We start from the raw sequence: 18,021 nt of genomic DNA, 5'->3' as shown, positions 1-18,021 counted from the left end.
GGACAAGGTTTCAATACATAACCCATCACCTCTGCTTTCTCTCCCACAGTTCCAGCAGAGATGGACACCATTTACAGAGATTTGAGTGCATGAGGAAAGGCCGGCAGCCTCCTGAGGGACAATGGCAGACACATTTCTCCAGGGAAAGGAGAAACTGAGGCACTGAACCCATCGATCTGCTGGGACCACCCTCACCTCAACACAAAAACATGCAGCTCTGCACAGTGATACTGGGGAAGTGAACCCATCGGTCCACTGGGAACAGCTTCACCTCAACACAGAAACATACAATCTGACATACAGATACACTGGGGTACACTGTCCCACCCCAGTCACTGGAAAACACTCCCAATTACTGGGGTACTCTGTCCCCTATTCACCCGGTCACTGGGGTACACTGTCCCACACTCCCAGTCACTGGGATACTGTCCCCACTCTTCCAATCACTGGGGTACACTGTCCCCCGCACACCCAGTCACTGGGATACACTGCCTCCCAGTCACTGGGGAACACTGTCCCCATTCTCCCAATCACTGGGGTACACTGTTCCTGCACATCCAGTCACCGGGATACACTGTCCCCACTCTCCCAATCACTGGGGTACACTGTCCCCCGCACACCCAGTCACTGGGATACACTGCCTCCCAGTCACTGGGGAATACTGTCCCCATTCTCCCAATCACTGGGGTACACTGTCCCCGCACACCCAGTCACTGGGATACACTGCCTCCCAGTCACTGGGGAACACTGTCCTCGCACACCCAGTCACTGGGGTACACTGTCCCCGCACACCCAGTCACTGGGATACACTGCCTCCCAGTCACTGGGGAACACTGTCCCCGCACACCCAGTCACTAGTGTACGTTGTCCCCGCACACCCAGTCACTGGGGTACACTGTCCCCATTCTCCCAGTCACTGGGGAACACTGTCCCCGCACACCCAGTCACTAGTGTACGTTGTCCCCGCACACCCAGTCACTGGGGAACACTGTCCCCGCACACCCAGTCACTAGTGTACGTTGTCCTCGCACACCCAGTCACTGGGGAACACTGTCTCCGCACACCCAGTCACTGGGGAACACTGTCCCTGCACACCCAATCACTGGGGTACACTGTCCCCGCACACCCAGTCACTAGTGTACGTTGTCCCCTACACACACGGCCACAGGGGCGCATTCGGTCTATCGCCTTATCTTGTCTCAAAATGAAGGCATCCTGAGGGTGAAGCAGCAACACCTCATATTCCGTCTGGTTAGCCCCAAACCAGATGACATGAATATTGATTTCTCCTTCCAGTCAAAAAAAATCCCTTCTTCTCCTCTTTATTTTCCGACTTGGGCCACTCTCAGAGAGAGGAAGCCAGTGACACTGGTTAGTGAACAGATAATCCCATGGGGGAGAACAAACAAGAGACACCGGTCAGTGTACAGATATCACCCTGAGAGGGTGTAACTGAGAGAGACCGTCAGTGTACCAATTTCCCCCTGAGAGGCACAGGTCACTGTATAGATACCTCCTTGAGAGAGTGACTGAAAGACACTAGTCAGTGTACAGATCTCCCCTGCGAGCGAGGGACTGAGAGGCACCCGACAGTGTGCATGGGACTACATTACTGCCAACCTGCCCCCCACCCACCAATGTACAGTTAATGTATGTATCTATCTGTAAATATACATGCTATAAAAGAAATAGTGAGAGAAAGGTTTCCGACTTCTTCTCCCAACAACATGGGCATAAAATATTTGTTTAATTTATTTGCTGTTTTATAAGTCCCCGACGTATATCAAACTATAGAAGAGAATTTTATTATTAGTGTACAAATATGTCTCCACAAATGACACTGAGATTCATAAATTTCCAAAGTCATGGACAACTCCAAAAGCCTATCAAGAATCCATATAGATATTAGCTGATTATTCTTTTGCTATCTTACAGGTTTCAATTAAAGCTTTCAGTTCTGCCTGTTGTGCTGAATATTAGGAGCCATGTTTCCTGAGACTTTCACTTCATAGAAACATAGAAAACCTACAGCACAATACAGGCCCTTTGGCTCACAATGCTGTGCCGAACATGTACTTATTTAGAAATTACCCAAGGTTATCCATAGCCCTCTATTTTTCAAAGCTCCATGTATCTATCCAGGAGTCCACCATATATCAGATCATATCCGCCTCCACCACCGTTGTCGGCAGCCCATTCCATGCACTCACCACTCTGCACAAAAAAAAGTACCCCTCTCTACCTACTTCCAAGCACCTTAAAATGGTGTCCTTTCATGTTAGCCATTTCAGCCTGGGAAAAAGCCTTTGACTATCCATACGATCAATACCTCTCATCATCTTATACACCTCTATCAGGTCGCCTCTCATCCTCTGTCGCTCCAAGGAGAAAAGGCCGAGTCATCTTCTGTAACAAAATCCCAACCAGCCATTCAAGTTTCTCCCTCAATGATTGAGGAGCCATCGGTTGTTACGTACCCATGACATGTGACAGTGGTGTACTTGTCACATGACAGGTGTTGAAGCTATACTGGACTTGAGGTAATGGTCTTGTGATGGTGGAGTGACGTCATTTTCCCGCCAGTAGAGGTCATGTGACAGTTTTTTTTTACAGGGTATAAAAGGAGGACCCCTCCCCGTGAGGAGGGGCAGTTCGTGGCTGGATTTACCATGTTGACTTCATGCCACTGCGTGATTTAATGTTATGACGCAGTTTCGTTGAAAGATGGAGTTTTATTTAATGCCTAAAGTTTAAAAGGTCATTGCCAGCAGTTTCTTTATAATACTGCTAGTTAAAAATCAGTGGAGAGTGAAGATCGGAGTTCGGGAGTTAAAAGATCGAGGAAAGTTGATTTCGACGGTGAAACAGGTTCAACCTTGTTTGATCCTCATTCGGAAGGAATTCGTTGACTGTCCCCATGTTAATCCCTGTGAATAGCAGAAAGGACTGGGAACAGTTTTGTAAAGGAAAGGTCAGTGCCTTTAAGCCGTTTCATTTTCCATCTTCGTAAATTCTTCGTGGGAAAAGTAGTTTGACTGGGAACCGCAGCAACACGACGTGAAAGAGAATTTAAATCGTCTTAAAAAGTCTCTCCCTTAAATGGACTGTAAGCATTTTGAACTTTTGCAATACTATGAAGAACTGTTTTTGCAACATCGCTTTAAGAACTGTTTAAGCTGCCGCACAGCAGCTGATTTCCGGTTACGTTAGTGGTCTGTTTACCTTTGGGGGTTTGTTTTTCAGTGTTTAATAAATGTTTTATTTGTTATAAAAACCCCTGCCTCACTCATATATTTATTGTTGCTGAATCCGTAACACGGTGTACAGACCCAGATGTGGGTTCAACAAAGGCACTACTTTATGATAATTTGCATCTTTGCATGTTATTGTTGTTGCACAGACATGATCATCATGGTTTTCCATTTCTATAAGCCATCCCATTTTGCTCTATCACTGCAGGGAGAGGCCTCACAATTTTTGCAACTTTAACAACATCTCCATTACAGCTGCTATTGTAGTCTGAAATTGTGTTGTCCAATCAATGTCTTCCTTCCATTGTGAGGGAGGGGGTTGGGCTTGCTGTCGAGGTTGTTGTTGACCTTGTGATGAAGTCAATTTCCTATGCCAACAAAATCTAACCCAATGTCATCTTCTGTCACAGACTATGCACATCCAATTCCACTTCTTCTGTTGGTTAGCAGGTGGAGACCACTGATCCATCTGTACCGATCTCATTCGGACATTGATATCCCACTTGTTTGTCAGTTTGTAGCAGTTCATTGGAGTAAACAGCAGTTCCATTGCATCACCCACAAAATGCAGGTGGAACACAGCAGGCCAGGCAGCATCTATAGGGAGAAGCACTGTCGACATTTCGAGCTGAGACCCTTCGAAGTCGAAGTGCTTCTCCCTATAGATGTTGCCTGGCCTGCTGTGTCCCACCAGCATTTTGTGTGTGCTGTTTGAATTTCCAGCATCTGCAGATTTCCTGGTGTTTGCTCTTTAAGTTCCACTGCATCTTGCTTTTGTTAGCTTCACTATTTTGGCGACATCAAACAATCCATGAAAGTCAACTTGAGAGGGCCATATATAGCCTTTTTGATATTATCTTTGTTTATTCCTTGGACTCCTGAGTAGCTGTGCCAGACTGTCCTATAGTGGTCTTCCTATTCAGAAACATCCTCTGAAAGCTTTCATTTGCACTTACTTCTAATCAATCTGGTTTGGGGCTTGTCCCACCAACCATGCCTGAACCGCTTCCCAACCAGCTGGTAAATTCTATTTATCCTCTCCTACACAAGCTGCAACTCTGCATATCTGTGGTTTATTTGCTGAGTTGTTATCTGAAATTTGAATGCCATCACAAGGATGCAATTTGTATATATTCTCAGTTCATTGAAGTTCAGCCCAAGTCTTTAAGCTTCCTTTTTTCGGGTGTAGAACTTCCTTTTTTATGCATCTGGTGGTTGGTGACAAGCCTCCTCTTTCATACGCTCCATCACCAGTCTTCCGTGTTTTCAACCTCTGGGGCAGGTCTTGCCAAGGCTGCCAATTACCACATTACTGTCATCATCTCCTGGCCACTAGGGATCTCTGTCAAGTCAGTATCACTTTGCAGTTCTTTAGGGTTCTTGAGGTGTCGTTGTTTCTGCTGACGAGTCCGTGTTGGCAGCCTACCGGTGTTAACGGTGATTGAGGATCGCCGGAGCGCCCACGGGTTCTCTCCGGTGCCGCGCAAGCTCGCCACCTTTCACTTTGCAACTGAATAGAGCCTCTAACTACTGACATACTTCGCAGTTAACGTAGTGATTTTATTTTGCTAATTTATTATCTTTTTCATACTGCCCTTTTGGCATGTTTTGCGTTTTTCTCTAAATCAGCGCGCTTTAAAGTAGTTTTGCAACTCAATACGCTCGCGCCTTCCAGCTCCGTTAAAGCTGCTGGCGTACATGCTGAGTTTTGCAAAATTTTCAGATCTCGGTGGGTCTGGAGGACTTGAGTTACATGAAAAGATTGAATAGGTTAGGGCTTTATTCCAGGGAATGCAGAATATTGCTAGGAGATTTGATAAAGGTACGCAACATTATGAGAGGTATCGATAGGGTAAATGCAAGCAGGCTTTTTCCACTGAGGTTGGGTGGGACTACAACTAGAGGTCATTGGTTAAGGGTGATACGTGAAAAGTCGGGGGATATGAGGGGAAAGTTCTTCACTCAGAGGGTTGTGGAATGAGCTGCCAGCACAAGTGGTGTATGCGAGCTCGATTTCAATAAGAGAAGTTTGGACAGATATACAGATGGTATGAGTAGGTAGTTTAAATGACGGCATGGACTAGATGGGCTGAAGGGCCTGTTTCTGTGCTGTACCTTATGACTATAATTTTTGCTGCCTTAGCTGAGTTAAGTTTCGGTTGCTTTTTGACACAGGAAGAATCTTACAGACGGGGTGGGGTGGAGGGTGAGGGGACAGACTGGAGGACGGGTATCGCCACCAACACACCCGTCCGCGGACCCTCGCACCCCGCGCCCCCACACGGCAAACTGAAGAAGCGTCACCTCCAGCCCCAAGGCGCCGTCTCGTGGTCACCATCACCCCGGCAACCATCAGCGACCAATCCGACGGCTACTTATCTATCCTACCTGGCACTCCCACCAGTCCATCCAATCAGAGAGGGCTACACTCAAGCGGCGGACGATCAGAAACACAGGAGATTCTGTAGCTGTTGGAACTCCAAAGCAACGCCCACGAAATGCTGCAGGAACTCAGCAGGTTAGGCAGCACTTCGGGCGTTCATCAGTGCTGGAAAGGAAGGGGACAGATGCCAGAATAAAAAGGTAGGGGGGGGGGGAGGGGAGGGGAGGAGGCTAAGCTAGATGGTGATAGGTGAACCCAGGTGAGAAGGAAAAATAAAGGACTGCAGAAGAAGGAATCTGAAAGGAGAGGAGAGTGGACCGTGGAAGAAAGGGAAGGAGGAGGTGACCCATGGGGAGGGGGAGGCTGGTGAGGTGAGCAGAGGTAAGAAGCCAGAGAGAATTAGAAGAAGGGGGAAGGAACGTATTACCAGAAGGAGAAATTAACGTTCATGCTATCAGGTTGGAGGTTAACTTGGCAGAATATGAGGTGTTGCTCCTCCACCCTGAGGGTGGCCTCAACATGGCAAAAGAGGAGACCGTGAACTGACGTTGGAATGGGAATGAAGATAGGAATTCAAATGCTTGGCAACCAGAAGAATCTGCTTTTGGCATATGGAGCTAAGGTGTTCAACAAAATGGTCCACCAATTTACACTGGGTCTCAGCAATATAGAGAAGGCCGCTTTGGGAGTACTGGACACAGTAGATGACCCTAACAGATTTGCCAGTGAAGTATTGCCTCACCTGGAAGGATTGTTTAGGGTCCTGAATAGAGGTAAGTGGGCAGGTGTAGCATTTCTGTCACTTGCAGGGATATGTGCTAGGAGTGAGATAGTGGAGAGGGACAAATGGACAAGGGAATCATGGAGGAAGCGATCCCTGCAGGAGGTAGAGAGTTGGGGGAAGGTAAAGATGTGTTTGATATTAGGATCCCATTGAAGGTGGTGGAAGTTCCAGAGAACCTTGTTGGAAATGTAGGCTCATGGGATGGTAGGTGAGGGCAAGAAGAACTCTATCCCAGTTAAAGTGGCAGGAAGATGGGGTGAGTGAGATGTCCAGGAAATGGAAGAGATGTTGCTGAGGGCAGAATCAATGGTAGAGGCCGAGAAACCATATTCTTTGAAAAAAAAGACCATATTTGTGATGTTCTGGACAGGAAAGGCACATTCTGTGAACAGATGTAGAGGAGATGAAGGAACTGAGTAAAGGGATTTGCATTTTCTACAGGAGACCGGATTGGAAGGGATAAGGTCAAGATAGCTGTAGGAATTTTGATAGGTTTATAAAAAGGTGTCAGTAGAGAGTTTGTGTCCAGAGACAGAGATGGAGAGATCAAGAAAGGGCATAGGGGTGTCAGAAATGGACCAAGGGCAGGAAGCCAAAGTTGATGAAATTGACGAGTTCAGCATGGATATATGAAGCCGCATCAATGCAGCCCTGAATATAGCAGAGGAAGAGTTGGAGACTATTATCAGGGAAGTCTTGGGACTTGGACTGGTCTATGTAAGCAATGAGAAAGGCAGGCATAGCTGGGGCTCATGCATGTGTTCATGCTATCACTCGAGTTTGGAGGAAGTGCAAGGAGCTGAAGGAGAAATCCTTGAGGATGAGGACCAGTTCTGCAAGACGGAGGAGGGTGGTGCTGCAGGGAAACTGATTGGTTCTTTTTTTGAGAAAGAAGTGGTGGGGGTAAGAGACCTCCTTGATGGACATCCATGGTAAAAATGAAGTGGTTAGGGCCAGGGAGTTGAAAGTTGTTGAGGAGATTGAGGGCATGTGAAGCATCACGGCTGTAGGTGGGAAGGGACTGAGGTGAGTGGGGTACAATGGACGACACACGTTCAATTGGGCAGTTAGAGACAGTGGTCCTACCCGGACCATCAAATTTGTGGATCTTGTGTAGGAGGTAGAAACAAGTAGTACAGAGAAAGGGATCTAGGAGTTTGACTGCTGTAGATGGGAGTTCTCAATGTGTGAGACCATAATGGTGTCTATTTGGGGCTCCACACCTAACACAACCAATCCTATTCTGCGACCCCATCGGGTGACCAATCAGGCTGTAGTACCTCATAAGCTAATGTTCTCAGCCACCTGTCTCCCACTGGGAGAGTCAGATCCAAGGGTGGGGGGGGGGGGGAGTGAGAGGTAGGGGCTGAGACAGGTGGAGGAGGGCAGAGGGTGAGGGAAGGGAAGGGATGTGGGGAAGAAGGTGGTGGGAGTGATGGATAGGCTGAAGTTATGGGTAGAAGTTTACCATCAAGGTGGCCATGCAAATGTGTGCTGCTATGGGTCAGTTTCTGCCTTCAGTCTTTCCCTCCCAACCCACCCACCGTAAAAATGGTTCTGTTTTGGGAGGGGGAATGGGGGGAATGTTATAGGGATGCAGATTACAGGACAGTGGAAAGGAGAGATGTAGGGACCTGAGCACGGAGCCTCACGGACTCTGCCCTGTCCAACATTGTCACTGGACCTCACTCTACACCATAGTCAATTTCCACCCACAACCTGTATCCTATCCCTGGGCCAGACTGTCCCTCCCTCCTAAGCCCCCCCACCCAACATTTCCTCCCTGCCTCTACCATAAGCTCCCTTCCTACCTTATCACCCCCACCCAAACAATTCCTCCCACTCCTCATCCAGACCCTACCCTTTGCCACTGCTCACCCACCAGCTCTGTCTTATTCCCCCTCCCCTAATCCCAACACTCTCAACTACTAACCCCCCTTCCCCACAACTTCAGCCATCCAGCTTACACCTTCCCCCTCCCCTACTTTCCCCCACTCACTCATCCTGTTCCTTGCCTCCAGCCTCTCACTCCACCCCTCCCCACTATCCTATAGCCCACCCTCCCTCATACCCTTCCCGCTCTCATATCACTTTCTGCCTCCCCTCCCCTACCCATTCCCCTCCCTTTTACTCTCCGCCTTCCTTCCCCCTTCTCTTTTCCCTCCCCACTGCAGTCCTCCCTCCCATCCTCCCCATTCCCCCACCCTCTCCCCAGATTGGACCTGTCGTCAGACACAGAGGAAGATCAAACCAATCTGCCCAGACACAGTGTCATTTGGGGTAGAGATCCAGTGATCAGTGTCCCCTGGACTGATGTGTCCCTGGAGGATCGGGGTACAGAGAGTCATTAACATTAAATTCCTGGGTGTCACTATCTCGAAGGACTTGTGCTGGACCAATCATGTAAAATTATTGCAAATAAAGTATGGCAGCGCCCCTACTTGCTCAAGAGCCTGCAGAGTTTCAGCAAGTCATTGAAAACTTTGACAGACTTTTATAGATGTGTGGTGGAAAGTGTGCTGACTGGCTGCATTACAACCTGGTACGGGAACACCAACTGCCTTTGAGCAGAAAATCCTCCAAAAGGTAGTGGATTCAGCTCAGTACATCACGGGCAAAACTATCCCAACCATTGTGCATATCTACATAAAACGTTGCCATAGGAAAGCAGCATAGATCATCAAAGATCCTCACCACCCAGGCCAAGCTCTTTTCTCACTGCTGCCATCTGGTGGAAGGTACAGGAGCCTCAGGACTTGCACCACGAGGTTCAAGAACAGTTAACCATCAACCATCAATCATGCTCCTGAACAAAAGGAGATAGCTACACTCGTTAAAGGACACTTTTATATTGTCATTTCATGCTTCTTGTTTTTTTGCTATTTATTTATATCTGCATTTGCACAGTTTGTTTACAGTTTATAGTCCCTGATGTTTACAGTTACTGTTCTATAGATTTGCTAAGTACGCCTGCTGAAAAAGGACCTCAGGGTTGTATATGGTGAGATGTATGTACTCTGCTCATTACTTTGACTTTTGACTTTGAACTCAATGCAATAACCTTAATGCACTCAGAGTTGATTCTGGTTCTGAATACTCACAAAAGCTGAAAGCTTGCAACTTACTTGAAGCTCCTTGAACTCTGTTCCAGATTAAAACCAAGCCACATTTCGCAAGTCACTGCTCGACTAAAATATCTAAAGCGTTCTCAGATATGCTGCCTATGAAAACTGTTGTAGTCAGACCACTGTTTTCCAACCATAGGCACAGAGGTTGGCACCAACACCTGTTAGCCCTTTGTTGGGCAATGGTTCATGGTGCTTGGCATGGAGTCAGTTGTGGCATCATCCAGAATCCTCCTTAATTTGCTTTCATTTGGTTTCATTGCGGTAGATGTGGCATGCAATTGGTGGATGGATCTCCAATCAAGTTGTAGTTGTCTCAGCCAATCATGTCCCCACAGTGTTGACCTTCCTGTTTTTACCACATGCAAAATCAAGTGGCTTGTTGGTTGTTGTCTTTCACTGTCACAAATGTCATTCCCATGGGAGTTATCTTTTCTCCAATTAAGTTCTTAGTTGGATATCCGCAGGCTTCAGTTCAGTACCTTTGAAATGCCACCCAAACTCATTTTGTGGAATGACTGAAACAGCTGAACCAGTGTCCAATTCCATTTTAATTAATTTGCCGTTCTCTTCTGGCATAAGCCATATTGCTTGTCCTTTGTTCAGACTGAAAATCACAAGGCTACACAGTTTCATGTGACTCTCATCATTATCAGATTTATGAACAGCATGGAGATTAGTGCTCTCTTTGAAACTGCAACTTTACTTTTCATCTTTTTCTCTTCCCTGTGCTAATCTTTGTCTGCCCGACGTGCTCTTTCTGTATCTTTGTCACCTTGTTAGACTCTGTCTGGGTCACCAAATTGAACGAGCTTGACCCACTCAGTTGAAAGGAACAAAGGCATGAGGCTGGAGGGGGGAGGGGCGTGGAGAAAACAGAACAATGGGGGTTATAGCCCTGGACCAGAGCCAATAAGCAGGTGACCTTGAGGCAATGGGATGGAGATCCATCAGTTCAACTGTAGGAGTCGGGAGCCCCAAATATGTAACAGCACTTAGAGAACAACCATCACACAGACACATGGAAACTGGGAGCACGAGGAACGCCTGGCCAGCATAGACTCCTTTCCTGGGTAATACCTTTCCTCTTCATTGACAGTGCATAGAGCGTCAGGAAATTCTATTGTGTGTGTACACGGGTAGTTTTGTGAACCCACTTACCTTTTAGTTGAGACAATAAAAGTTACTTGTTATATACAGAGTCTCTCTGTCTCTCTCAGATCATTATTAATAAGGGGTTAATCCTTATAACACCATGTACAGGCAGATGGAATTTGCTTAGATTGACAATATGCTCAGCACAAGCGTGGTGGACCTAAGGGCCTGTTCCTGCTACTATATTGTCCTTTGTCCTTTCAGAGAGTTGGAATCAATTTATTTGATCTGTTTATCCCGTCAATCCTTCCATTAACAGCTCTGGTAACTGATGTGGGCACAGGAAGATGCAAACGACGAGGAGGATTGCAGTCACAGTCCTGCTCCTTCTCTACTAATGGAGAGAGGCAAACTGAGCCATCACAGGTTGATGAAAAGCAGAAATGATCTATTCTAATACAGAGAATTTGATGTTGTGTCCTGATGCCTGAACTGTGCCAGTTAGAAGACGAAGTGTTGTTCCTCCAAATTTATGTTGAACCTCGCTGTAACAGTGTGATATCAGAGGTCACGATAAAAACTAAAATTATCTTGGGGAAGTGTTGTCTTTGGTGCATCAACATCCATTGCACACTTCCTACAGGGTAGAAAAAGGAAAGGATTTTGTGTATGGGTATCTCAAACACAACTGCTTGTTACTTCTGTCTGTCAGTTCACCTCAGACTGGCGTCCTGTTGCAGTCACCTCAGTAATAAGCAAATGCTTTGAAAGACTGGTTAAGGATTACATCTGCAGTTTGCTACCACCCAAACTAGATCCCCTGCAGTTCGCCTACTAACACAACTGATCGACAGATGACACAATAGCCACTGCTCTACATACCATCCTTACACATCTGGAGAAGAAGGATGTTTATGTAAGAATACTGTTCTTGGACTGCAGTTCAGCATTCAACACCATAGTTCCATCCAGGCTCGACAAGAAGCACAGAGACCTCAGCCTTGACCCTGCCTTGTGTAGCTGTATCCTGGACTTCCTGTCAGATCACCAGCAGGTGATAAGAGTCGGCTCCGTCACCTCCAACCCTCTGACTCTCAATACAGGAGCCCCTCAGGGCTGCGTACTCAGTCCTTTACTCCCTGTATACCCATAACTGTATCACCACCCACAGCTTCAATCTGCTAATTAAATTTGCCAATGACACTACATTGATTGGCCTTATCTCAAACAATAATGAGGTGGCCTACAGGGAAGAGGTCAACTCTCTGACACAGTGGTGTCAAGAAAACAACCTCTCCCTCAATGTCGCAAAAACAAAGAAGCTGGTTGTGGATTATAGGAGGAATGGAGACGGGCTAACCCGTCTATTGACTTCAATGGATCTGGGGTTGAGAGGGTAAACAGCTTCAAATTCCTCGGCATCCACATCACTGAGGACCTCACATGGTCTGTTCACACCGGCTGTGTGGTGAAAAAGGCACAACAGCGCCTCTTTCACCTCAGATGGTGGAAGAAGTCTGATATCGGCCTCCAAATCCTAAGAACTTTCTACAGGGGCACAACTGAGAGCATCCTGACTGGCTGCATCACTGCCTGGTATGGGAACTGTTCCTCCCTTAATCACAGCACTCTGCAGAGTGTAGTGCTGACAGTCCAGCACATGTGTCGTTATGAACTTCTGATGAGTAAGGACAGGTGTGTAAAAAGGGCTGTAGGGTCACTGGGGACCCAAGCCATCCCAAGCACAATCTATTCCAACTGCTGCCATCTGGGAAGCGGAGTTGCAGCATAAAATCCAGGACCAACAGGCTCCAGGACAGCTTCTCCCACCAGGCCATCAGACTGATGAACTCACACTGATCTGAGTGTACTCTGTATTACATTGACTGTTCTATTTATTATACATTACTATGATTATACATTGAATATTTAGATGGAGACATAACGTAAAGATTTTTACTCATGTATGTGAAGCATGTGAGAAATAATGTCAATTCGATTCAATTCGCCAGCACTTGAATGCTACCGATCCATGAATGTGGAGGAGGAGATCCTGGAGAAGACATCACACCAGTTGTAGCAAAAAGAACCAGAATACATGATCTGACTGGATAAATCGCTGTAGAGTGGGTAACAGTGAGATGTCGTTCACTGGCTCTCATTTGGTAAGGGATTCACTCGGCTGCTGCACCTGTAGAAACACCAGAGAGTTCACACTGGGGAGAGGCCATTCATCTTTTCCAAGTGTGGGAAGGGATTCATTCAGTTATTTGAGTGAATGAAACACCAGCCAGGTCATGCAGGGGAGTAGCTGTACACCTGTTCCGAATATGGGAAGGGATTCATTCTGTCAGGGGAAAACCTAGTTTGAAACGGGGTCCACAATTGACCCTATGAACTGTGCTGCTATTAAGAGAGCGAGAGGGAGGTGTCCGCTGCAGTGAGAGAGAGAGAGAGAGAGAGAGAGAGAGAGAGAGAGAGAGAGAGAGAGAGAGAGAGAGAGAGAGAGAGAGAGAGAGAGAGAGAGAGAGAGAGACAGAAACTGCTCGAAAGATTGATGTTATGGTTTCTCTGCCAGCTTGTTTATCTTTTCCCTGAAATCACTTGCCTGCTTGTTAAAGTTCCCGCAGAGAGAGCAGGGCGGAGCAGGTTGATGGACAGCTGGTGTCCAACATGGAGAGCTAAAAACCAGGTCCGCTGTTACACAGACACACGCACCACGAGACACACGGTGCAGACACTGAACGAGCTTTGTTGCACCCACACAAAGGTGGAGGTTTTAGAGGAACGATTCGGGGAAATCGATCAGTGGCTCACAGCGTGAAAAGGTGCGACCGGTGGGGAATTATTTGTGTGTCCATCCTTGCCTGTGTGATAATTCCACCACTTTTCGCATTTCCCCTTCTCCCACCTCCCCCCACTACTTTCAAATCTCTTCCTATCTTTCCTTTCAGTTAGTCCTGACTAAGGCTCTCGGCCTGAAACGTCGACAGCGCTTCTTATAGATGCTGCTTGGCCTGCTGTGTTCCACCAACATTTTGTGTGTGTTGTTTGAATTTCCAGCATCTGCAGATTTCCTCATGTTTGCACCAAAAGTTGTTTTTCTTTTCAGCAATATAAAGAATAAGAGAGCTGATAGTGTATATTGGACCACTGGAAAATGACACAGGAGAGGATAAAGAAATGGTGGATGAACTGAATTTTGTGTCAGTCTTCACTGTGGAAGACACTATGTTGGAATTTCAAGTGTCGGGGAAAGAAGTGAAGGTCATTGATATCACAAGAAGATGATTGGGAAATTGAAAGGTCTGAAGGTAGATAAGTCACCTGGACCTGGTCTACACCCCAGGTTTGTGAAAGAGGGAACTGAAGAGATTATGGAGATATTAGTAATTATCTTTCAAGAATTACTAGATTCTGGAGGACTAGAAAATTAAAAAAATATGCTACTCTAATTTTACTCCAAGAATGGAGGGAGGCAAAAGAAAGGGAATTATAATGCAGTTAGCCTGATGAAGATGTTAGAGTCCATTATTAAGGAAGAAGTTTCAGGGTGCTTGGAAGGGGAGGGTGGGGAAATGGAGGCATACTACACACGAAGGTGACAGTAATGGATTATTCCAGAATTGCAGTGGTGGTGGATGGGTTGAGGGTCCACTGGAAGTTCACAAGAAGGATTCCAGGGCCAAAAGGGTTAATCTACAAGGAGTGTTTGATGGTGGTGGTCCTGTAGCTGGTGGAATTTAGAAGAATGAGGATTGAGAATATTGAAAGGCCACGATAGAGTGGATGTGGAGAGGATGTTTCCTATCGAGGGAGGTGGGAGGTCTAGGACCAGATGGCACAGCCTCAGGATAGAGGGAAATCCGTTTAGAACAGAGACAAGGAGGAATTTCTTCAGCCACTGTATTGTGCATCTCTGAAATTCTCTACCACAGTCATCTGTGGAGGCCAAGTCTACGTTTATATTTAAAGCGGAGTTTGATGGGTTCCTGATTCATTGTGGGTGTCAAAAGTTATGGGCGGTAGGCAGGGAATAAATCAGCCATGATGTAAAGGTGGGTATATTTGAGGTATCTATCTACACCTCAAGTATACCCAGTAAGGGGCAGAGAATTCCAAAGACTACACTTAGACATGGAATTCCGGAAAATTCCATACATTTTCATTTGAAATGAGAGGGCCCTTATTTAGCAGCTCAGACTGTGGGGGAAAGGATACTGACCCCACTTACCGACACATCAGTGAACTCGCACTGAGAAGAGATTCAGATTCAGATTATTGTCATTTAAGAACCACAAATGCAATACAGTTAAAAAATGAGACAACGTTCCTCCAGAATGATATCAACAAAGCACGTGACAAAATAGACTACACCAGAAAATCCACATTTGCCACATTGGCAATCCCCAATCCAGAGTCCGGAGAGGCTGCTGCGTATTAATATCGCGCTACCATCTTAGCGTGTTCCCCGGAAAGGAGCTCCAAATCCATCAGACAAAACAAAACCAAAAACTAAAGCTACAAGACCTGCACAAAACCACATAGTTACAACATATAGTTACAACAGTGCAAACAATACCATAATTTTGTAAAAAAAGACCATGGGCACGGTAAAAAAATAGTTCAAAGATGTTAAAAGACTATAAGTTCGAAAGAAACCCTCGTCATCCCACGCCGGCAGCAGAAGGGAATACCCCCGCTATGGACTTCCATGGCGCAGCCCGAATCACATGCTCAGATTGTGGGAAGGTGCTCATTCTGTTCCGCACTCTACGTGTACTCCAGTCAGGTCACACCGAGGAGAGGCCATTCACCTGCCCAGACTGTGGGAACGGATTTAGTCATCCAACTCCAGGGCACACTACTGAATTCACACTGAGGAAAAGGTTTAAAAAGGCTGCATGCTGTATACCTAACCATCACAGGTTTGGAAACGAGGTAAATTCAAAAGTGCCTGCTGGTGAACTTACAGCACACCTTGTGTTAAGTCAGGAGATAACTCAGTTGGTCCTTGCCACTGTTTCTGCTCCACGACAGTCCATTTAAATCCATCCCTGCTGTTCACCTCTAATTCTCCCAGTGGTGATGAGATCCAAATAGTGACCACAAAGTGGGTCAAGTAAGTGGTTTCCCTTTAATGTGGAAGACTCTAGCACTGCGCATAAGTTTGAAATTGTCAGGGTCTAGAAGTTTCCATAACTAGGAAAAAGATACTTGGGAAGCTGAAGGTGAGATGGCACCTGGGCTATACCTCAGGGTGCTGAAAGAGGTGACTGAAGAGATTGTGGACGTATCAGGAATGATCTTTCACGAATCAATTTATTCTGACATGGTGTCAGAGGGCTGGAAAATCACAAATATCACTCCAAGAAATTGTAGGCCGGTTACTTTTACCTCAGTGTTATTGGGAGGATGTTGGAGTCGACTGTTAAGGATGCGGTTTCGGGTTAGTTGGAGGCATATGATAGAACAGGCCAGAATGGATGGTATCGGGTCACGTTGTTACATGAAGCGCCTGGAAATAAAATTCCCTTTCATTCCGATTAGCACAGTAAGCCAATCAGAGAGCTGCCTTATTCACCAATGAACAGAGAGCAGACAGAAAAGCGCCGAAAGTTACTGCCAGCTAGTTCCCCGGATGATCGAAAAGTTGAAAATCCCGCCGAAAGTTGTTTATTGATCGTTAGTCTACAAAAGTATGCGTTGACTCATTAATTCAGTGAAGATCTACATTACAGTAACAGCCTGAGTGTTACAACTCACCGGTTTGAATGTTTCTGATTATTTAGTTTCCAAAAGTCGATGCACAGTATATATTCGCGGTTGAGGTTGGTCTGTGTATAAATGCCATCAGTTTATGCACTGGACTATCTTCTGAGACTGCAGCCTAAGGTGAATAGGTAACGTGAAAAAAGGTTTTGTTGTGAAAGAACCTGAAACCCAGCATCTGAAAACTCTTGTGACCCCGTGAACTTATACGCGGAATCGACTAGAAATAGGATAAAAGGTAAACTGTATTTCTTAAAACCCTATCTCTAAAACAGTAACAATCGGAAACTGGACACCATGCCTACAATAACCACCTGTACAAGGCAGGGGTGTGGGACAGGGACACTTCGACTATGGGGGAAGAGGTTGTATCTGGCGTTCGCGCTGACTTCTCAGTGTTAGGAGTTAATGAGACCAAAAGGGACAACTTATTGAACAAAACAACAAGGAAAGGTCAGAGGAGAATGGCACATCGCCAACACAAAGGGGTAACGAACAGGAACTGAGCCCTTTTCCTGCCGGATTGGTGGCTCTGAAAAGAGCCTTTTGTTGTGCTTGGTGCTGAGGTCGGGTTTAGGCGCGCTCCCCGCGGATACGCCGGGCCAGCTGGATGTCTTTGGGCATGATGGTGACTCGCTTGGCGTGGATGGCGCACAGGTTGGTGTCCTCAAAGAGCCCCACCAGGTAAGCTTCGCTGGCCTCCTGCAAGGCCATGACGGCCGAGCTCTGGAAGCGCAGATCGGTTTTGAAGTCCTGAGCGATCTCCCGGACCAGGCGCTGGAAGGGCAGTTTGCGGATGAGCAGCTCGGTGGATTTCTGGTAGCGCCGGATCTCCCTCAGAGCCACGGTGCCGGGCCGGTAGCGATGGGGCTTCTTCACTCCGCCCGTGGCTGGGGCGCTCTTGCGCGCCGCTTTGGTCGCCAGTTGTTTGCGGGGAGCTTTCCCACCGGTCGATTTTCGCGCTGTTTGCTTGGTGCGAGCCATTCTCCTTCAGCAGTCCGATTACAGCCTGAAATATCAGGATTGCAGTGTCGGAGCGGACGCTGGGTCTGGCTTTTAAAGAGTTGAAGAAGGGCCGTCCCATTTCCTGATTGGTTAGAATGGAGATGTCCTTCATAGGGTCTCAGCGGTTTGATTGGCTGCCTTTCCTTCATCGGTTTGAAGCTGGCCGGCGGCGGGGGTGGGGTAGATTATTTGTGCCCAAATATGGAAACCGGTGACATGGGGTCATAATTCAACCAATCTAACTGCAGAGATTTGATGCCGGTTCAATCTCAAATCGCCCGCCAATTTCTTGAGCAACCGGGGCTAGTTTTACAATTAATGGAATCGCGAATCATCCAACTTCAATTCAAACACCCGTTTTATTTCCCTCAGTTATCTGAATCTGAATGATTGCACATTTATTGAATCGCTTCTCGAGGCGAGTGAATTCAGTCCTGCCGGAAACAGGAGCTCAGGCAGAAAACAGAAATAGATTTTAATTAACTGCATGTAAGAGATTTGGGGAAAAACATAATCACCAAAGTACCACACGAATCTGCACAGCTCTTTCCTGTAAGATGTGGGTGGCTCTTAGAAGAGCCGTTGGTTTCAGGTATATATGAGCGA

General features: G+C 46.7%; 2 protein-coding genes across 5 annotated transcripts in view; one reads left to right on the top strand and one right to left on the bottom strand.

The window, feature by feature from the left end:
* The window catches only part of LOC140719107 (uncharacterized), a 77,567-nt gene extending 77,389 nt beyond the window's left edge, over positions 1-178 (top strand). For all 4 annotated transcript variants that reach the window (XR_012096862.1, XM_073033488.1, XM_073033489.1 and 1 more), the window contains one exon: positions 50-178. Coding sequence is in view for 3 of the 4 variants with exons in the window: in XM_073033488.1 (XP_072889589.1) it covers positions 50-158 (109 nt within the window). In the remaining variant the exon portion in view is untranslated. The remainder of the gene's footprint in view (positions 1-49) is intronic.
* Positions 179-13,143: 12,965 nt separating this feature from the next.
* LOC140719094 (histone H3) lies at positions 13,144-18,020 on the bottom strand. The gene has a single exon (XM_073033472.1). The coding sequence runs from the start codon at positions 17,392-17,394 to the stop codon at positions 16,984-16,986; it is 411 nt and encodes a 136-aa protein (XP_072889573.1). The 5' UTR covers positions 17,395-18,020; the 3' UTR covers positions 13,144-16,983.
* Position 18,021: the final 1 nt, after the last annotated feature.

The sequence above is a fragment of the Hemitrygon akajei genome, chromosome 31 (assembly GCF_048418815.1).
Source record: "Hemitrygon akajei chromosome 31, sHemAka1.3, whole genome shotgun sequence".
In the NCBI taxonomy this organism is placed as follows: Eukaryota; Metazoa; Chordata; class Chondrichthyes; order Myliobatiformes; family Dasyatidae; genus Hemitrygon; species Hemitrygon akajei.
Note: the sequence above shows the minus strand (reverse complement) of the source record. Positions and strands in the feature narration are given on the sequence as shown.

Excerpts from the sequence above, each read along its gene's own strand:
- LOC140719094 (XM_073033472.1), bottom strand. The coding sequence starts at position 17,394 with ATGGCTCGCACCAAGCAAACAGCGCGAAAATCGACCGGTGGGAAAGCT.